Source organism: Macaca nemestrina, chromosome 10 (genome assembly GCF_043159975.1).
Source record: "Macaca nemestrina isolate mMacNem1 chromosome 10, mMacNem.hap1, whole genome shotgun sequence".
NCBI classification, from domain to species: Eukaryota; Metazoa; Chordata; class Mammalia; order Primates; family Cercopithecidae; genus Macaca; species Macaca nemestrina.
Genome location: NC_092134.1, coordinates 9,159,821 through 9,182,122, shown reverse-complemented (window position 1 = coordinate 9,182,122; position 22,302 = coordinate 9,159,821). Strand labels below are relative to the sequence as shown.

Below are 22,302 nucleotides of genomic sequence, written 5' to 3'. Positions count from 1 at the left end.
TAGGTAAACAAATGCAGGTACTTGCTTACCTGAAGCCTTTACTTTGCCCTTCCTATTCCAGATCAAAGAAATAAATTCCTGAAGGGACTGTTTTGGGTACCAGTCCCCGGATTGATCAGAGCCTCTTACACGTGTGCGTTCTCTGCAGAGTCGACTGGATGCTCCTGTACCAAGGCATGGTGGTGCTGGCCGCCAGCCAGGTGTGGTGGACCTGGGAGGTGGAAGACGTCTTCCACAAAGTGCGAAAAGGGGAGAAGCAGGCCATGAAGAACTACGGCAGGAAAATGCACCGACAGATCGATGAGTTGGTAACGCGCATCACCATGCCCCTGAGCAAAAACGACAGGAAGAAATACAACACCGTTCTCATCATTGACGTGCACGCCAGAGACATAGTTGATTCTTTCATAAGAGGCAGGTGAGCATTTTCCGGGGGCACTGGCATTTCAAAAGGGACCCTTCGTGGTCCTCTGGTCTGTCTCAATGGTTTCCACTTCCTCCTCCACCTTTCTTGCGGTCCAGCATCCTGGAGGCCCGAGAGTTTGAATGGGAAAGTCAGTTGCGGTTTTATTGGGACCGGGAGCCGGACGAGCTGAACATCCGCCAGTGCACAGGAACCTTTGGCTACGGATACGAGTACATGGGTCTGAACGGCAGGCTGGTCATCACGCCCCTCACTGACCGGATTTACCTGACGCTCACCCAGGTGACTGTCGGCCTGGCGCTTGTGGTTACCACTTACCTTGGGGTGGGGCACTTTCTCTAAGCTTGAGGCATGATGACTGCAGTGATTGAAATAGCAGGGGAGATCGTTGCTTTGAAATCTGGAAAAGCTTTTCTATTCGGGATGTGACCCGATTGTCACCATTTGGGATTGGGATGTAAGTGTGGCCATGCTTAGCCACTGCTATACTGGCCCCTAGGTAATGGTGTGTCAGGCTGTATCAGTAGAGGCCAATGGGAAAATGCAGAAATGTCAAAGATGGTGACTGTTAGGGCAGGTGTGATGTGGTTTCGCACGTCTTGTGACAGCTTTTATTCCAGAATATATCTGCTCCAGTGAACAGCCTTGGATGGTAGAGATAGCGTCTCCCTCCAGGACAGAAGGTAAACTTGTTTGCTGTACAGGAAATGAAGGTAACACATCCATCCAGGCAGAGTTTGGGCAGGTTGGCAAGTAACCCCCAAGACTGTTTGTCAGATGCTTGCTAGTTTTCTTTTTTTCTTTTTATAAATTAGAGATGAGGTCTCGATATGTTGCCCAGGCTTGCCTTGAACTCCTGGCCTCAGGTGATCCTCCCACCTTGGCCTCCCGAGTAGCTAGGACTATAGCACGCACCGCTGCACCTGGCTAGATTGGTGGTCTCTTAGGCTCACATTTTCTCATACCCACAGCGGGTATGAGACTCATACCCGCTGTGGGTGTGGCATGCACCTGGGCCCGTCTCCTCATCACCCCATGGGATTTGGGGGGACAGGGATAAAGGGAATGAGTGAGAACAGGAAGCCCATGCTGCCTCCTGTGCTGTGGGTGATAAAGTCCTTTGTTTTTGAGAAAAAGAGTGTCATCTTATCTGTATTGGTTAGGGTTCTCCAGAGAAATAGTACCAGCAGGACATAGCTAGCTGTTTGTCTGTCTATCTATCTGTCTATCTGTCTGTCTGTCTCTCTATCGATCTGTCTCTATCTATCTATCTATCTATCTATCTATCTATCTATCTATCTATATCTATGTATCTATCTTATCCATCCATCCATCCATCCATCCATCCATCCATCCATCCGTCTATGTATCTATCTATCCATCCACCCATGTATCTATCTATCCATCCATTCTATCTATCTATCTATCTATCTATCTATCTATCTATCTATCTATCTACTCTCTGTCTGTCTCTACCCATCCATCATTCCTATCTATCATCTATTTTATCTATCCATCCATCCATCCATCCATCCATCCATCCATCCATATATCTATCTATCCATCCATCCTGTCTGTCTGTCTGTCTATCTATCTATCTATCTATCTATCTATCTATCTATCTATCTATCTATCTATCTTCTCTCTCTGTCTCTACCCATCCATCATCCCTATCTATCGTCTATTTTATCTATCTATCATCTATTATTTCTATCTATCTATCTATCTATCTATCTATCTATCTATCTATCTATCTTCTCTCTCTGTCTCTACCCATCCATCATCCCTATCTATCGTCTATTTTATCTATCATCTATTATTTCTTTCTATCTATCTATCTATCTGTCTGTCTGTCTATCTATCTATCTATCTATCTATCTATCTATCTATCTATCTATCTATCATCTCTCTCTCTGTCTCTACCCATCCATCATCCCTATCTATCATCTATTGTATCTATCATCTATTCTATCTATCTATCTATCTATCTATCTATCTATCTATCTATCTATCTATCTATCCATCCATCCATCCATCCATCCATCCATCCATCCATCCATCCATCCATCCATCTGGATATTTAGGAAGAGATTTATTATGAGGCATTGACTCATGTGATGACAGGGTCTGATTACTCTCACAATCTGCCATCTGCAAGCTGGAGAACCAGGAAAGCCAGTAGCATTTGAAGTTCTACCAGTGAGAGAGCCCATAGTGTAGATTCCTGTCTGGGTCTGAAGGCCTGAGAACCCGAAGTGCCAAGGGTAGAAGCCCAGTGCCCTGGTTCAAGCAGTCAGGCAGCACCAATGTAACCTCCCTCCATCCTTCTGTTCTGTTCGGTCTTCAACGGATTAGATGAGGCCCACCCACTTTGGGGAGGGTCATCTGCTTTCCTCTTCCTGAAACACACTCATGGGCACTCCCAGAAATAATGTTTAGCCAGCTACCTGGGCATCTTGTGGCCCAGTCAAGTTGACACATGAAAGCAACCACCACATTTTTTCTCTATTCTGCACCTGTAGTCACAGTGATGAATTTGGAAATGACACCCACTTCCTTCTGTGCACCAGAAAACATATGTTTTGCATTTGGCTTATAACAGGCACTGTCTATGTATCTGGGTGGGGCCCCTGCTGGCCCAGCAGGTACCGGCAAAACCGAGACCACCAAGGACCTGGCGAAAGCCTTGGGTTTGCTCTGCGTTGTCACCAACTGTGGCGAAGGCATGGATTACAAGGTAAGGCCTTGCTGTCACCTTTGGTACTGGCTCATTAGGTAGAGAGCTTAAAGCAGGGCATGGCATTTCACCTCCTAGTCTTCTGTGAAGTGACATGACGTCAGCGGGAAGAAGCTAGGAGGAAACCTTCCGCCACCACAGCCCCAGAACCCAAGTGTGTCTGCTTGACGATCCTGCTTCGCTAGCAGGAAGTAGAGCAAGAGTCCCGGATTCACTAGCCTAGGAGGGTCAGGTAGATGATGTATGTGAGTAAAGCGGCCGGCAGACCATTGAATAGAGAGTGGTGGGATCTGTGGCTAACTGCAGAGCAAAACTCCATCTGAAGAGGGCGCCACTGTCCAACTCTGGTTCATAATCACCATTTGGGAAAGTGGACCCAGCATCGCTACATTTTCCAACATTTCAAGAGAAGAGAAGACAAATGGAGTTTTACACAAAAATCTGGATTTGTAAAATCCCAAGTAGGAGCCAGTCCATGAGGGGCCTTGGAAGTCCTGCCAGAAAAATCCACTAGTCAGGTGGCTGGTCACCTGCTTCTCTGCCAATCGGCGATCTCATGGTTTGCTTTAATTTAGAAAATATATCCATAAATGCATTGTTTGCAGTTTTAAAGATGAAAATTGTCCTTGTCCTGACATGTCTTTCTTCCTAGGCCGTGGGGAAGATTTTCTCTGGCCTGGCCCAGTGCGGGGCTTGGGGCTGCTTTGATGAGTTTAATCGAATTGATGCTTCTGTGCTCTCCGTGATCTCCTCTCAGATCCAGACGATCCGAAACGCTCTGATCCATCAGTTAACCACATTCCAGGTGAGACGTGCGAAGCCCCCGGGACCATGTCCCCAGGATGGAAGCTTGCCATACTACCTCTGAAACACCAGATGGTGGGCCGTTGTCACTCTAGACCAGGCTTCCTGTAGAAGATCTGTTGGCTTTTCCAATTGAGATGATTGGGTTTCCAAAATTATTATCATTGATGATAGAAGGTTTGTAACAGTCCAAGGACTTCACACTGACTCCAGACATAGAACTAATAGTTACGAATGGGGGTGGGGCAGATTTCTCAAATAAGTGATGTGCAGGGCCCCCTAGAAGGGAAAAAATATTCTTGGTGACTTCCCAAGTTTGAGAAAACCTGACTTAGAAAGTGAATGTTCCATGCAATCACATTGTCACAGTGAATAAGAAATTTTTTCTTCATAGCTTGTAAAGTTACGGCGTCATAATAAGCAGGATTTGCAAGGTTATCAAAGTGAGATGGCAAAATTTTAAAACAATTGTTGAGAATTCATCAATTTCTCTCTGCTGAAGAATATGTTTGCAGACTTGAGTTTGAGAAGTCTGTGTTAAATTATACCAGATTAAGCTAGATCCAAATTTGGAGAAACATGATCTTATTATGTAGTCTAGGAGGCCCAGAAGGGGGTTCTCTAAAAACACAGGACCAGCGTGGGTGGGTCATTTCCCTGCACCAGGGCCTTCTGGGTCCCTTGCTGTCCTTCTGCTTCTGTCCTCCCCCCTCCATGCCCTGCACACTTGTCACTAAGCCACTTGCTGCACAGTCAAACCCTGCCCTGTGACACCATGTCCGTCCCCAGCTGAGTGGAATTGTCCCTCTTCCCTTTACTGGAAAACTCCTATACATCCTTCAGAGCCCCATTGGGAGGTCCAGGATGAAAATTCAGCTTGAGCTGGTGGCCCTGGCATCCCACCTGCCTCCTCCTCAGGTCTTGGTGGGGCTCACTGTTAAGAGAGTGTGTCAACTGGAGACTGTTCAATATTTTCAGGATTCCAGTAAGAGGTCTGGATAGGTTTCCTTTTGATGAGTTCTTTTGAGGGATTTTTGGGGCTGAGCTGACTGCTCCCGAGAGAGGGAATTAACGCATGTGGGTTTCCAGAAGCTGTGTTTCTCAGAGCCAGGAGGCAGCAGCTATCTGCTCTTCCCCAGGGCCCATCTGGGCCTCTTGTGGGATACCGAGGAGGGGTGGGGATGGTCTCGGGGCGCACCTGTGAGTCGAGGCAGTGGCCTTGTTTTGGGGGAGGCTGGCTGTCTTCCAGGCTGCCCTCTTGTTGGTGATGCAGACTGTGCCTCCTAAAAATAAAAATTTCTGTCTTCTGCCTGGCTGGCGGACAATCAAAAAAAATAAAACCGAAAACTTCACCGAGAGACAACCAGACTCAACCTTCAGCTAAAGAGGCTAAGAATATAGGGATTTCCGTGGTTCGTTGGTACCTGGGGCAACCAGAGGAATGAAGACTGGTTTCTTGAAGGGTTTGAGGTGGGATTCTTTAGGGAGGAGTGACCACATGAAGTCCAGGCACCCGCAGAGGGTGCAAAGCCAGGTAGAGGAATGGAAGCGGGTGCTCTGTGACGTGGTGGGCCGGGCGCTCCCAACCTGGCCTGTCTCCCTTAATCGCCACAGCCGTGCCATGAGGTAGGTTGCATTTCTGTTGTGCAGAAAAATAAACTGAGACTCAGAGAGGTTAAGTGATCTGTTGAGGGTCAATGGCTTCTTGTATCAGCCCCAGGCTCTGTGCTTCGTCAACCTGGGCCCCTCTCCCAGGTAGTGCCCCTGGGTTCAGGTCCAAGTTTGGGGTTCCACTGAGACCTGCCCTCCCCAAGGTCTTCGGCGAGGGGGGCCCTGCACTGAACACTGGGGAGGGGAAAGGAGGCTAGTGATGTCATCCGCCTCCTACCACGAAAATGAATCCCCACGCGGCTCACTGCAGGCTCCTTTCCAGGGGCGGGCCGGCCGGGCCACCTAACTGCTTCTTTCTTTCTTCCTTCTTGCTCTCCAGTTTGAAGGGCAGGAGATTTCCCTGGACTCCCGCATGGGCATCTTCATCACCATGAACCCCGGCTACGCGGGCCGCACGGAGCTGCCTGAGTCAGTGAAGGCGCTGTTCAGGCCCGTGGTCGTGATCGTGCCCGACATGCAGCAGATCTGCGAGATCATGCTCTTCTCCGAGGGCTTCCTGGGGGCCAAGGTGGGGCCTCGGCAGTGCCAGTCCACACAGTGCAGACTTCACCCGGGTCTGCTTCCAGACTGGGGACCTAGGACGTGTTAGTTCCATGCGGCTCTTCCAGACTGGAGATGTAGGACACCTTAGCTCCGTGTGGCTCTTCCAGACTGGGGGCCTAGGACGCGTTAGCTCCGCGTGTCTCTTCCAGACTGGGGACCTCGGACGCGTTAGCTCCGCGTGGCTCTTCCAGACTGGGGACCTCGGACGCGTTAGCTCCGCGTGGCTCTTCCAGACTGGGGACCTAGGACGCGTTAGCTCCGCGTGGCTCTTCCAGACTGGGGACCTAGGACGCGTTAGCTCCGCGTGGCTCTTCCAGACTGGGGACCTAGGACGCGTTAGCTCCGCGTGGCTCTTCCAGACTGGGGACCTAGGACGCGTTAGCTCCAGACTGGGGACCTAGGACGCCTTAGCTCCGTGTGGCTCCTCCAGACTGGGGACCTAGGACGCGTTAGCTCCGTGTGGCTCTTCCAGACTGGGGACCTCGGACGTGTTAGCTCCGTGTGGCTCTTCCAGACTGGGGACCTTGGACGTGTTAGCTCCATGTGGCTCTTCCAGACTGGGGACCTAGGATGTGTTAGCTCCGTTTGACTCTTCCAGACTGGGGACCTAGGATGTGTTAGCTCCGTTTGACTCTTCCAGACTGGGACCTAGGACACATTAGCTCCGTGTGGCTCTTCCAGACTGGGGACCTAGGACGCGTTAGCTCCATGTGGCTCTTCCAGACTGGGGACCTAGGACGCGTTAGCTCCGTGTGGCTCTTCCAGACTGGGGACCTAGGACGCATTAGCTCCATGTGGCTCTTCCAGACTGGGGACCTAGGACGCGTTAGCTCCGTGTGGCTCTTCCAGACTGGGGACCTAGGATGCCTTAGCTCCGTGTGGCTCCTCCAGACTGGGGACCTAGGACGCGTTAGCTCCGTGTGGCTCTTCCAGACTGGGGACCTCGGACGTGTTAGCTCCATGTGGCTCTTCCAGACTGGGGACCTAGGATGCGTTAGCTCCGTTTGACTCTTCCAGACTGGGACCTAGGATACATTAGCTCCGTGTGGCTCTTCCAGACTGGGGACCTAGGACGTGTTAACTCCATGTGGCTCTTCCAGACTGGAGATGTAGGACACCTTAGCTCCATGTGGCTCTTCCAGACTGGGGACCTAGGACGTGTTAGCTCTGTGTGGCTCTTCCAGACTGGGGCCCTAGGACGCGTTAGCTCCATGTGGCTCTTCCAGACTGGGGATTTCGGACGCGTTAGCTCTGTGTGGCTCTTCCAGACTGGGGACCTTGGATGCCTTAGCTCCATGTGGCTCTTCCAGCCTGGGGACCTAGGATGTGTTAGCTCCATGTGGCTCTGCCAGACGGGGCCTAGGACACGTTAGCTCCTTGTGGCTCTTCCAGACGGGACCTAGGATGTGTTAGCTCCGTGTGGCTCTTTGATTTTTGTTTTTTTTTCCTGCTCTGTCTCTCTCCCCCACCTCTTTTAAATTGTAACTTTTAATTTTGGAATAATTTAAGATGCACAAGAGGTTGCCACAATAGTAGCACGGAATTTCCGGGTGCCCCTTTCCCCATGAGAATATCTCACATATCCACAGCCCACTGCCCAAACCAGGAAGCTGGTGTTGGCACAGGTGCCATTAACTCAGGTATAGACGTTATGTGGATTTCACCAGGTTTCCCATTCTCTCTCTGGCGTGTGCGTGTAGTTAGTTCTATGATGTTTTATCACATGTGGACCGGAGTGGCTGTCACCACATCAGGATACAGAACTATTCCATCGCCACAACCACAAAGAAGAGAGACAGGGTCTTACTCTGTCACCCAGGCTAGAGTGCAATGGTGGGATCACAGCTCACGGCAGTCTCAAACTCCTGGGCTCAAATGATCTTCCTGCCTCAGCCTCCTGAGTATTTGGGACCACAGGCAGATGCCATCATGCCTGGCTAATCCTGCTTATTTTTTGTAGAGACAGGGTCTCTACAGCCCAGGCTGGTCTTGAACTTCTGGGCTCAAGTAATCCTCCCACCTCAGCCTCCCGAGTAGCTGGGACTACAGGTGTGTGCCACTGCACCCAGCCTCTTGTTACTGCTTACTAGACACACTCTCCCCCAAACCCTAACTCTGGCAACCCCTGATCTATTCTTCAGCCAGTATAGTTTTGTCACTTTGAGACTGTTCTGTACCTGGAGACGTGTAGCATGGAACCCTTTGAGGCGGGCTTCTTTACTCAGCACAATGCCTTTGAGAATATGTGGTTCAAAAACAACTTTATAGATAATGTTTATCCTCTTTTAAGCTATCTATAACATGTACGTATGTAAGATCTTTCCAGAAGCTCTGGAAAAGTTACAAAATAGAGAATACTTTTAACATAGAGGGTTGTCACATTGCGTTTCTGCAATATGTCTTTTATTGAAAGCTCTTGGTGCCTATTACTGCGTCAGGATTTTGAGGTGGCATGACGAGATCTCTTGCTCCTAGTTTTTATGACTAAAATTGCCACACTTGCCTTAGGGACCTGTGGGTTTTGAATGCTTGCTGTAGATGAGGTGGCTGACTTGTCCTCAAAGACATTTACAGCCTTTTTGTTTTTTGTTTTTTGTTTTTTTTGAGACAGAATCTTGCTCTGTCACCCAGGTTGGAGTGCAATGGTGTGATCTCAGCTCACTGCAACCTCCGCCTCTTGGGTTCAAGCGATTCTCCTGCCTCAGCCTCCCAAGTAGCTGGGATTACAGGCATATGCCACCACGTCTGGTTAATTTTTATATTTTTAGCAGAGACAGGGTTTCACCATGTTGGCCAGGCTGGTCTTGAACTCTTGACCTCAGGTGATGCACCCGCCTTGGCCTCCCAAAGTGCTGGGATTACAGGCATAAGTGACCACGCTTGGCCCAGTTATAGCCTTAATAATAGGTTTAGGTCAAAGTAAAGCAGCAGTGTATTTCTGGAGTGTGATTCTTACAAATGATTCTGTTCTTTAAATTAAGATGGTGAAGATTTTGGTAACACAGATGTTCCTTCACATTAATTCCCAATTTGCCATATTTAAAAATGAAGGACCCACCCTGGTATTTCTGAAAGTTAGAGACAGAATTTGCTTATTTGTAGAGCGGCTGCACTGGAACACCTGCCCCTGTTTTCTTGCATTTGTAGAATGATCCTCTGTTGCTTTTGAATCATTTTATTTTATCTTTTTTTTTTTGTATTATTATCTTCTTTCCAAAAGACTCTGGCAAAAAAGATGACAGTTCTGTATAAGCTGGCCCGGGAGCAGCTGTCCAAGCAGTATCACTATGATTTTGGACTCAGAGCCCTGAAATCGGTGCTGGTCATGGCTGGTGAGCTGAAGAGAGGCTCCTCTGACCTTAGGGAGGTAGGGGCCACGTGCCGGAACATTCTCTGGTTTCAGCTGGTTCATGTGCATTTACTATGTGCTTTCAGGGAGGTGATGGGCACAGTATGGTATCACCTGAAATGTTTAAGTCTTAGCAGCCGCTTCCCCCATCGGTCTGGCCTTACTTTGGCCTCTTACCTGTTACATCGTTTGCTTTGTAATTACACTTAGTACCTTAAGGTTGAGTGCAACATCCTCACTCCAATACCAACATTTATGATGCTTCCATAGTAATAATCAATCTGTAGTCTCAGGATGGGTGTGGCGGAACGGTGGGGACTAACAAAATTCTCATGAAAGCATGAATGTGAGTTGTTATTTTCTCTTTGCAACAAAAGAGGGGAACGATTGTGGTTGTTTTTACATGGACTTTAAAGAAAAAGTTCAGTCAATGCTGTTCTGTGGGCAATAGGCTCACCTGTTTCTCTAGTGACTGTACTCATAATGTTACACACACGCGCACATTTGGGTTTTTTTTTTTTGGAGGGGTCGAAGGAAGAGATATTTATGCTCTTACAAAAAAGGAAGCTGTAAAATGTAAAACACTGTAAAGTCAGATGAAGCTGCATTCGTCATTGTTACTTCTTTTTCTTAGGAGAAAGAAGTTATATGGAAACTTCTTTCATTTTCTCCCCTGCTCATCTATGTCCAAAGTTGAAGGGTGATCATACTCTCGGGTGGGTCATATCTTCTGAAATGAAAAACCACCGATGCCACTTTCAGTCTTAGCAACAGGGAAAACAGTCCCAAGCACTATCTAAGGCTTTACAAAAAAGAGTGAAGCGAATTGCAGCAGTCTCTCCTCCTAGGGAGGTGAATATGGTCCCATCACTGCAGTCACAGCTGGCTTGTTTTCTTTTACTGCCTTACACTGAACCCAAGCATGCATTCATAGGCTTAACTGCTGCACAATCTGGTACTTCCTTAGAAGAATGAAAACACATTGCAAATACCAAATATCCAAGGACTTCTGAGAAAGAGGTAAAAGACAGCCTTGTTTTCTAGGAGGAAAATCCCTCTTCTCATCCAACAAGGTGGAGTTACACATGTAAAACTGTTTGTACGGAGACTGTGATGGTTTCTTCACATAGGAAATTAACTTTGCTATATTGTCTTTGGGCTTCTTTATCACGTCAAAAGTTTGCAAACTTGGACCTTTGTTCTTATTCAGTAAATCTATGTCACAGGATGAGTCAGGACTTAGTGTCTTTTGCTTCAAATTAGAACCACATATTTGGAATTGCTGCAGTTCTCAACTGCGCTTATCATGAGAGTGGCAGAAACTGGAGGACGTTAAAAAGTCCCTGAAGTCAGCTATACTTGCCCTTTGTTTAGTCTTGTTTGGAATAAAAGGTGAAGAATTCACAAATACCACCACCTAAGCACCTGTTTCAAATGAAACATCAGCCTTCAGCTTGCAACATGATGTCTTTACAATTAAGCAAATAGCAGAAGCCCCACGTCAGTTCTTCCTTCTGGAGAAGGCAGGGGAACTGCAATCCCCGGGGCTCCGGTGTTGAATCTGAGAGGTAGAACAAAAAGAAAAGTGGCCTTTTCCATTCCACATCCTGGAGGTAATGTGTAGAGAAGAGATACCCACATTTCCAGAAAGTGAATACTGAAAAAGAAGCAGGACCACCTGCCCTAGGAGACAACATAGAGATGCTTGCCAGGTCCTGAGTTCAAAATTTTGTTTTTGAGATTTATATAAAAGCACCTAAGACTGGGTGCAGTGGCTCATGCCTGTAATCCTAGCACTTTGGGAGGCTGAGGTGGGAGGATTGCTTGAGGCCAGAAGTTTGAGACCAGCCTAGGCAACATGACAAAATCCCATTTCTTTCAAAACAAATCCCCAAAACCAAAAAATTTAGCTGGTTGTGGTGGCACGTTTCTATAGTCCCAGCTACTTAGGAGGCTGAAGTGGGAGGATTGCTTGAACCTGGGAGGTGGAGGCTGCAATGAGCCGAGATGGCACTATTACCCTCCAGCCTGGGTGACAGAGTGAGACCCTGTCACAAAACAAAACAAAACCCAAATATATATATACATATATATGGGCACACCTAAAGGTCAAAGCAAATGTTCTTCTTGTGATAAGGAACCTTTGCCTTAGTGTAGATGACCATGCCCCTCTGTAAGGTGGGGAGGAGGAAGGTTCCGCTCCTTCCCTCTGGCCGAAATCTGTTTTATTCTCCTCGCACAGCCCACCAGGACACTCGGCCTCCCAGGAGCAGGCCTACCCCAGACCCTAGGCTGGATTGCAGCGTTGTGCCTCACTCCTCTGCCTGTGCTCCTTTTTTATATTTTATTTAATTTTTATGTTTATATACAATTTTATATTTTATATTTCACTTTTATATATTTTATTTTACATTTTTATTTTCATATGAAATTTTGCAAAATGCATATTTAAGTTTATATGATTTATATGATCATTATTAAATATGAAATTTTATATATTTGTATTACATATAATATTTTATATATATTTACACTATATAATATACATATTAACATTTTATATAAATTTTATAAATTTATATAATTTATAAACAATACAAATATAATTTATTTAATTTATTAATTTATATAAATGATATACATATATTATAATTTTATATAAATGAAATTTTATAAAATGTATATATGTATATCATTTATATATAATTTATATTTCATTTTAAATTTTATATTTCATATGTATGTGTATATATATGTGTGTGTGTGTATGTATATATATATTTTTTTCGAGACAGAGTTTCACTCTTGTCACCCAGGCTGGAGTGCAATGGTACAATCTCAGCTCACTGTAACCTCCACCTCCCGGGTTCAAGTGATTCTCCTGCCTCAGCCTCCCGAATAGCTGGGATTTCAGGCACCTGCCGCCACACCCAGCTAATCTTTGTATTTTTACTAGAGAAGTGGTTTCACCATGTCAGCCAGGTCGATCTCCAACTCCTGACCTCAGGTTATCCGCCTGCCTCAGCCTCCCAAAGTGCTGGGATTACAGGCATGAGCCAATGCACCCGGCCATATATGTGTATATTATATAATATGAAGTACATATTATATGAAATATATGAAATATACATATTTTATATTTTATGTTTAATCTCATATAAACTTTATTTTATATAATTTATATTTACATATTTTAATATAAAAATTAAAATTATGTAATTTCTGTATATATGTATTATATATTTATATATACAGGACTTATATAATTTTAAATTATATAAATTTCTGTAATTTAAAATTATATAATTTTAAATTAAATGTGTATAAATTTTTTTAAAAGTATAAAATGTTTATATAAAAATTATATTTTATATTTCATAAGAGTGTTTCCACCGGGTTGGAAACACAGTCCAAAGCACTGGGTTCCTTTGGAAATCTCTTGGAAACGTGTTTCATTTCCTGCAGGACGTGGTGCTGATGAGGGCCCTGCGAGACATGAACCTGCCCAAGTTTGTGTTTGAAGATGTTCCCCTTTTCCTCGGTTTGATTTCGGATCTGTTTCCTGGGCTGGATTGCCCTCGCGTCCGCTACCCTGACTTCAATGATGCGGTAGAGCAGGTCCTGGAGGAGAACGGCTACGCGGTCCTACCCGTCCAGGTAAAGCGGGAAACTGAGCTCCCTGTGGCTGTGCATCCTTTCCATTGGCTTTTTGTTTTTGCAGTTCTTTAAAAATATATGTATAGTAAAATACACAAAAGTTTCACCATCTTAACCATTTTTCCCCATTTTTAAATCGTGGTAAAATACACATAACAATATTTACCCTGTTACCTACTTTTAAATGTAGAGTTTGTTAGGCCCGGCGCAGTGGCTCGCGCCTGTAATCCCAGCACTTCGGGAGGTTGACCAACATGGAGAAACCCCATCTCTACTAAAAATACAAAAATTAGCTGGGTGTGGTGGCGCTCGCCTGTAGTCTCAGCTTCTTGGGAGGCTGAGGCAAGAGAATTGCTTGAACACGGGAGGTGGAGCTTGCAATGAGCCAAGATCATGCCACTGCACTCCCGCCTGGTGACAGAGCGAGACTCTGTCTCAAAACATAAAAAAAAAAAAAAAAGAAAAAATGTAGAGTTTGGTAGCACTAAGTACATTCACATTGCTGTGCAACCATCACCATTATCCATCTCCAGAACGTTTTCATATTGCAAAACTAAAACCCTGTACCCGTTAACTACTTACCTTCTCCCCTCGCTCCAGCCGCTGGCAACCTCTGCTCGACTTCCTGTCTCTACAGATTTGACTACTCTAGGTACCTCCTATAGGTGGAATCATATAATTTTTGTCCTTTTGTGTCTGGCTTATTTCACTAACAGTGTTTTCAATATTTATCCATGTTGTGGCATGTGTCAGAATTTCTTCCTTTTTAAGGCTAAATTTTATATATGTAGTTTGTTTCACACAGTGTGATCAGATGACTCGAATATTTTGTTTTGAGGCATCAACCATCAGAGGTTCTTTCCTCACCTCACCTTTTTTTTCTCCTGAGTCACACTTAGAAAAAAATTGAATTAGATATTGCTGGGGTAGGATTTGGATCCTCTGAAGAGCCTGTAAGCTGTATATGTTGTCATTAAGCCAAATACGTATTGATTGGCAGAGTCCTGCTGAGAATGTAAATGCTCAGAGCCTCCAGGCCTGGGGGGTTGCCTCGGGTCAGCCAGCTTCAGGGTGTCAGGCTACCCCGGAGGCCTCAGGCCTGGGCAGTGGGCACCGGGTACCGGCTGTGGATGAGAGCTTTCTGTGCCTTTCCTGACCCTGATTTTCTCTGTAGTTGGTTGTTAAAAGCATGTGTTTTCCGGAAGGAATGTAAAATGGTGCAGCCACTTTAGAAAACAGCCTGGCAGTTCCTCAACAGGTTAAACCGAGAGTTACCATAAGACCTGGCAATTTCACTACTGGGATCTACCCAAGAGTGAGGATAAACATCTGCTCAGAATTGTTCACGAATGTCTGGAGCAGCATTATTCATAATAGCCAAAAAGTGGTAGCAACCCAACATCCCTCAATTGATGGATCAACTGCTGAAACAGAATGTGGTCTGTCCATGCCATGGGATATCTTTTGGCCATAGAAAGGAATGCAGCACTGACGCATGCTGCAACATGGATGAGCTTTGAAAACACGCTAAGCAAAAGAAGCCAGATGTGAGAGATCACACATTCTAGGATCCCATTTCCATGAAATGCCCAGAATACGCAAATCCATAGAGATAGAAAGTAGATGAGTGGTTGCCAGGGGCTGGGGGAAAGGGGACTGGAGAGATGGGTGCAGGGTTTTTTGCGGAGAGGGGTGATAAAAATGTTCTAAAATTGCTCGTGGGGATGGTTGCACAAGTCTCTGAATATACTGGAAACCATTGACTTGTACCCTTTCAAAGGTAAATTGTAGGCATGTGTGTTGTATCTCAATAAAACTGCTTCAGGAAAAGATCATGTTTTAGCCCAACTGCCATTGTTTGTCCCGCAGGTGGATAAAGTGGTTCAAATGTTCGAGACCATGTTAACCCGCCACACGACGATGGTGGTGGGACCCACCAGAGGGGGCAAGTCCGTCGTCATTAACACTCTGTGTCAGGCCCAGACCAAGTGAGTATGACCTCCATGGGGAGGGCCTGACTGCCAGGGGGCTCACGGTATATGTTTGGTGGCAGTATTACCAAGTCCCACTTTGCTCTCTGATTTCCTGGGAGGGTAAATTTGTAATACACACCCCTTTTGACTCAGGGTGTTTTTACTGACTTTATTGCAGACTCAGTTAAGATATTTTAGAATGCAAAATAGCAACCCGCTTGTGCATCAGATGGTGAATAGGTTCATTTGTGAAATGAGAGTTTCACAAACTATCTTATGAGGATATTGTGAAAATGAACGTGAAGTCATAGTTTTTTGGTGTCTAAATTGCTTCCTTAAAGTAATTCAGGATTCACCTTATGCAGCACTGCTGTGGTTTCGCAGTGGCCAGAAAAAGAATGTCACCTCCCTGGGTGCCTTATAATCTCTAGCCCTTCAGGGGCAATTCTTCATGCAGGAAACAGTGATCGTACACTCCCACATTGAAGACCATAAAGGAGCCAGGCATGGTGGCTCATGCCTGTAATCCCAGCGCTTTGGGAGGCCAGGGTGAGAGGATCGCCTAGTCCAGGATTTTGAGAACAGCCTGGGCAACATAATGAGACTCCGTCTCCACATTAAAAAAAAAATTAGCTGTGTGTGGTGACGTGCACCTGTAGTACAGCTACTCAGGAGGCTAAGGAGGGAGGATTGCTTGAGTTCAAGAGTTTGAGTCTGCAGTGGGCTAGGATTGTGCCACTGCACACCAGCCTGGGCAACAGAGTGAGACCTTCTCTCTTAAAAAAAAAAAAAAAAAAAGAGAGAGAGAGAGTATATCATAACAGCCTGCAGTGAATTGAAAGCCTTCTACTGAAAGTGGATTCCTGACTCCTCGCTTCTCTCCTAAGCAATAACTAGATTCCAGAAAGTCCTCCGTGGATGCTGACAGTCTGGCAAAAATCTAAATCAAGCCAATAATTTTTGTGACTTAATAGGCAGTCTATAAAATCTAAAGAGTAAGTGTATGTCATTTGTTCCCGTTGTTTCTTCATATGTTTCATATGAGAAAACGAGCTGACAGTGGTTTACTGACTCTAAGTGGGCTGTACTGTGGCCATCTGCATTTCATTTTTTAATTTATTCATTGTTAAATAGTTTATAGAACTATCACACACGTATGTATGTCTAATGTAGCATGTACATTATTATGACTTACTGATTTGTTGGTTGTGAACTGTGGAGTGTGTGATGTTTAGTTCTCTTTGGCTGAATTAATCCTATAGTTAGGGCTGCGGGGATTTATAGGCACTATGGTGAGAAGTGCCCTGTCTGCTTGATCCATGAAGTCAGCACAGAGCAGATGTTGTTCTGCAAGTAAGAAGGATTGAACATTTGTAGTTCAAAGCTTTGTTATTATCCTGGATGACTGAGTACGGTCTCCTATACGCCCTTAATTCTGAGATATTTACTTAAATGCCATATATATGAATATGGAATATGCATAAATATGAAATATACATGAAAGTTAGCTTCTTGGCGCCCTCCAGAGGCGAAGCTGTGCTTCTAGTTCAGACCTCATTTGTGCTGTGGCCACATTTTTGGTGAAATGTGGTTGCTTTATGTTTAGAAGAAAGCACTAACAGTGAAGGGAAGCCCAGTGAAGAGTTTGCATGGGTTGCATTTTAAATTTTGGCTTGAATTCAAAACATCTAATTCCTCACAGAGGGAACCCAGACTGTTTTCCTCATGCATTTAGTTTGCTTGAACCATGGCTAAAGCCTCTCTTGATTTAGGCTTGGGCTGATGACAAAGTTGTACATCCTGAACCCCAAAGCCGTGAGTGTCATAGAACTCTATGGCATCCTGGACCCAACCACCCGAGACTGGACCGATGGGGTGTTGTCAAACATCTTCAGGGAAATCAACAGGCCAACGGATAAGAAGGAGCGAAAGTGAGTATCTTTGTAGGTAGGAAAGAGCCTGAGTTAGTTAATGTTAATTAGCTCAACATTAAAAACGGTGGCAGGACTATACATTGTAGCTTCATGCTTGGATTTCAGCAGACTTGGAGTTCAATCCTGGAGGCTGTGCTTCGGAAGTGAGCAGTCCAGTCTTAGTGCTTTTTACGTGTGACCTCAGTCTTCTTAGTGATGCAATGTGCTAGGTACCGGGATTGTTCCCAGCTTACCACAGAGGAAACTGAGGCCTAGAAAAGATCAGAAACGTGCCCCAAGGCCAGGGATTTAACCCTGATCTGTGTGACTCTAAGTCCTCAAACACAGCCGCCATCAAGCTGCCTGGTCACCATGTTCTATGGCAAGGTAAATCAAAGAAAGGTAGCAAAGTGCCATGGAAAATGGAGGAATGCCCTCCCGAGCCACGGTTTTCCATCTGTAGACGTGGTTGATGGTGCCCTGATGACATCACCACGTGACATGGCGAAGGCCAAGTGAGGCCAAGTACAGAAATGCTCTGAGGGTGTGTAAGGTAATAAATGCTCTGAGGGTGTGTAAGGTAAAAAGCTTTTAGTTGGTCCTATAATATCTCTTTGTAAACGCAGGAATGGTTCTGATTTTATGTTCTAATCAAATCCCATTAATAATAAATAAAATCCTTAAATAACAAGAGTCCAAAGTCCCGACTCATGGCTTTAAAAACAGCTTCTTAGCACTTTTCCCCTGGTTCTGGATGAACCCACGATTCCACACTGAGTTCCATCATCTTGTTTTTGGCATTCTTTAATTTTGAGCAGTTCCTTAGGATTCTTTATCTTTTATGACCTTCTTGTTCTGGAGGATTCCAGGCCAACTGTTTTAGAGAATGATCTCAGTTTGGGTTTGTCAGTTGCTTCTTCATAATTAGATTCAGGCTATGGCTCTTTGACAGGAAGGCCGCAGGAACGATGCTGTGTCCTTCGCATCTCATCACGGGCACGTGGTGTTGGTTGCCCTATTATGGGTGGTGTTAATCTTGATTATTGGGTTAAGGTGCCATTTTCCTCTTCGCAGTTGATATGCAAATGTAGGGAGATATCTTATGACTAAGTAAATGTCCCATTTCTCATCCAACCTTCACCCATTCACCCAATGGTTTGAGCATCTGTTGATGGTTGCTTGAATCTAGTCGTCATCGTTGTCATCATTGTCCTCCTCCTCCTCCTCCTCTGTCTTCTTCTTTCTTCTTCCTCCTTCTTCCTCCTCCTTCCTCCTCCTCCTCCTCCTCCTTCTCCTCCTTCCTCCTCCCTCCTCCTCCTGCTCCTTTCTCCTCCTCCTCCTTCTCCTCCTCCTCCTCCTCCTTCTTCTTCTTCTTCTTCTCCTCCTCCTCCTCCTCCTCCTTCTCCTCCTTTTCCTCCTTCTCCTTCTCCTTCTTCTTATTCTTCTTCGGGGTCATGCTCTGTTGCCCAGGCTAAGTGCAGTGACATGATCACTGCTTACTGCAGCCTCGAACTCCCAGGCTCAAGCAATCCTCCCACCTTAGCCTTCCAAGTGACTGGGACTACAGGTGCATGTCACCACGCCCAGCTAATTTCTGCTTTTTTTGTAGAGACAGAGTCTCCCTGTACTGGCCAGGCTTGCCTTGAACTCCTGGGCTCAAGGAATTCTCCTGCCTCAGTCTCCTACAGTGCTGAGATTATAGGGGTGAGCCACCACGCCTGGCCTTTGAGTCTTCTTATAATGAATATAAATGGAGATTTTCTATAGGGACAACTGGTGAAATTTGAATGTGGATTATATATTAGATAATAGTATTGTGTCAATATTAAATTTCCTGAGTTTGATAATTCTGCTGTGGTTGTGTAAGAGAAGGTGCTTATTCTTAGGAAATACTTGCTTAAGTATTTAGGGGAAGGAGGCATTTTATCTGCAATTGACTCTCAAATGATTTAGAGAGAGACAGAGTAAGAGAGCGCGCAAATCTGGTAAAAAACGTAACAGTGGGGGAATCTGACTGAAAGGCATATGGGAGTTCTTCATACTATTTTATTCTTGTAACTCTGTAAGTTTGAAATTATTTAAAAATAAAAAGCTAAAAAGAAAAAAGATATGGGAAGGAAATAAACCAAAATGTTAACGCTAGAAAAAAAAAATCCAACTACTTATATCAGTGAGTTAAATGGAGGCACTATCAAGCCACCATTTCAGCACAGTAGAATAGCGTCTGTCCTGTGGAGATGGGCTTCGCTGCATGAGATGTCACCCAGTATAGTCACAAAATGAAACCATCCCGAAGCTTAAATACCTGAGGCCTTGGAAGTAGACGTGCTGCCAGCACGCATGGTGTGTAAACTAGGGCTTGTAAACTCAGATTCTCCCAGGGTCCCAGCAGGTAGCACAAATGAGTGAAGTGGAGCAAATTACATGGTGGTGTTAGCTTCCTAGGGCTGCCATAACAAATAACTGGGTGGCTTAAAGCAACAGACATTTATTATCTCACAATTCTGGAGGCCAAAAGTCTAAAAAGAGGTGTGAGCAGGACTGCACTCCCTCCAAAGGCTCTAGGGCAAATCCTTGCCTCTTCTGCTTCTGGTGGTTCCAGGTGTTCCTTGGCTTGTGGCCACATCATTTCAACCTTTGCCTCTGTCTTGGCCTTCCCCTCTGCGTGTCTCATGTCTCCTCCTGCTTTTCTCTTATAAGGGCATTTGTCATTAGATTAGGACTCATCTGTATAAGCCAGAATGATCGCATCTTGAGATCCTTAATTACATCTGCAAAGGCCTTTCTCCAAACAAGGTCACCAGTCACAGCTTCTGGGTGAACACATCTTTTGGTGGGGGGTGGGTACCATTCGACCCACTACACATGGATATCCAAAATACTTTCTTTACTCTTGACTGTACCACAGGAAACCAGGGGTTAAAACCAGTGATCAATAGCAATTGATACTCAGCCTCAGGTGTAAGAGAATGAGGTAGGCGTTGTGGCAGGGGCAGGGACTATGACACTTTCTGTCTCCATAGGCAGCCACTCCTCAGCATCAGCAGATTGTTCCCATGAAGGAATCCAGGTCTGTGTGCTCAGAACTTCCAGTTTGCCCAAGAAGTGAGAAATTCAGATTTTTGTGTGAAGTTCCCTCATTCTTAAATATTGGCAACTAACTCAAACTTCTTTTTTTTTTTTTTTTTTTTTTTTGAGACGGAGTCTTGCACTGTTGCCTGGGCAGGAGTGCAGTAGTGCTATCTCAGCTCACTTCAACCTCTGCCTCCTGGGTTCATGCAATTCTCCTGCCTCAGCCTCCTGAGTAGCTGGGATTACAGGCACACACCACTACGCCTGGCTAATTTTTTCTATTTTTAGTAGAGATTGGGTTTCACTATGTTGGCCAGACTGGTCTCGAACTCCTGACCTCGTGATCCGCCTACCTCGGCCTCCCAAAGTGCTGGGATTACAGGCTCAAACAATTTTTTATGTACCATTCAGTTAAACCTGTGGGCCAGCTAGGGTGCTCTGTCTCAGATCCTGGTTAGAAAACCCTGGGAAAAAGACATTCAACATGAATGGGCAGGTTATACCAAGTTCCATAATTGGAAACTCTCTAGGACCCATACCTCTCCTTTCTTTGGTTGCTGCAGGTATATTTTATTTGATGGTGATGTGGATGCTCTATGGGTAGAAAACATGAATTCTGTGATGGATGACAACAAGTTGTTGACATTGGCCAATGGGGAACGCATCCGGCTCCAAGCACACTGTGCCCTGCTCTTTGAGGCAAGTAGTGATTAAAAGTAAATTTGAACATAAGTCTTTCTTGTAATTAAAAATGTAGATGTTTATTAAAGTAGTAGTAAATATAGACGATTATTTAAAAACAAACAATACATAAGGGTTTATAATGAGTACAACTCTTTGTTCCTTACTTCTCTCATCCCTCTTTATCCCAGAGGTGACTACTTTTACTTTTTATGGAAATTGTTTCTTCTCATGATTACCCTACTGTCTATAAGTAACAGGCTTAGCATGATATTCTTCCTTTATACATTTTATAGTTTATACATTATCTATCGACTGACTGCTACAAAAGTGAGAATTCATCTCTTATACCACTAACGTCAGAATAGTATATTGCTAAGTTGGTTAATAGTAGATAATGTTTACATTATAATGAAGATAGAAATATTTACTGAAGAACCAACTAATATACTGTGATTACATTTACTTTCTTTTAGAGCCATTTGCTTTGTCTGGAGTTTGTAATTGCCTTCCTTTTTTTTTTTTTTTCCTCACACTATTTGCCTTTATCTTAACCTCATTTTTTAAAAACTTTCTATCATATCAAGTATTCTGTTGAGCCCCTTTATTTCCTGGAGACTATTCTCCAAAGCCCTCTATCTCCTGCTTAGGATATGGACTGCTTGTTTCATAGGTGTGGCCCTGGGACTTGCTTTCACTCTAACTTAGTATTAATGCCATTTCTAACTGTAAAATTGGTGGGTACATGGAATATTTGTACATATTACTATCTGATTAGCTGACTGAACTATATTTTTTTGTAGAGAGAGCTAGGTTTGTTAATATATCTGGTTTAGCTGTGTACTTATGAAGTTTTATACTGCCTGATCTCAACTATTTTAAAAAAATAATAAAGAAAAAAGATTGACTGGAAAACACTTCAAAACAACATTTGTTTCTAGGTGGTGGGATTTGGATAACTTATTTTCTTCTTTATACTTTTCTATTTTTTGTCAGATATTCTACAACATATTTTCACATTAATTTTATTATAGAAAAACTAAAAAGATGTTACATCAGAAGTGTGTAATCTTCTCATCAAAATCCCAGGTGTTCAGTTAAAAACCTCATGAAAGCTGTGTTCATTTTGGTATGATTTGGATTTCATGCAGTTGTAAAAACTTTCCATAAGAGAAGGTCCTTAAACATCTAGTTTATCTTGTGTATAGCTGTAGCCATGATTGATTTTCTTTATTTCTCCAGGTTGGAGATTTACAGTATGCCTCCCCTGCAACTGTCTCTCGATGTGGAATGGTTTATGTGGATCCTAAAAACTTGAAATATAGACCTTACTGGGAAAAATGGGTTAATCAAATACCAAACAAGGTGAAGTTTTTTTCTAAAATGAACTTAAAGTTATCAGTATTGATGGCTAGTTGGATAACATAGTCCAGAGGGATGTTTGTAGTCGAAGGTGATGACCTTGTCCTTGACCTGCC

At 44.5% G+C, this 22,302-nt stretch overlaps 1 protein-coding gene across 7 annotated transcripts in view; it reads left to right on the top strand.

Moving 5' to 3' along the window:
- The window catches only part of LOC105495444 (dynein axonemal heavy chain 10), a 177,910-nt gene that overhangs the window by 86,633 nt on the left and 68,975 nt on the right, over positions 1-22,302 (top strand). For 6 of the 7 annotated variants that reach the window (XM_071070839.1, XM_071070840.1, XM_071070841.1 and 3 more), the window contains 11 exons: positions 149-418; positions 523-706; positions 3,027-3,161; positions 3,814-3,966; positions 5,956-6,144; positions 9,400-9,546; positions 12,994-13,185; positions 15,055-15,173; positions 16,931-17,089; positions 20,707-20,842; positions 22,067-22,189. In XM_071070839.1, coding sequence (XP_070926940.1) covers positions 149-418; positions 523-706; positions 3,027-3,161; positions 3,814-3,966; positions 5,956-6,144; positions 9,400-9,546; positions 12,994-13,185; positions 15,055-15,173; positions 16,931-17,089; positions 20,707-20,842; positions 22,067-22,189 — 1,807 coding nt within the window. The remainder of the gene's footprint in view (positions 1-148; positions 419-522; positions 707-3,026; positions 3,162-3,813; positions 3,967-5,955; positions 6,145-9,399; positions 9,547-12,993; positions 13,186-15,054; positions 15,174-16,930; positions 17,090-20,706; positions 20,843-22,066; positions 22,190-22,302) is intronic. The other variant, XM_071070842.1, reaches the window with a different exon arrangement.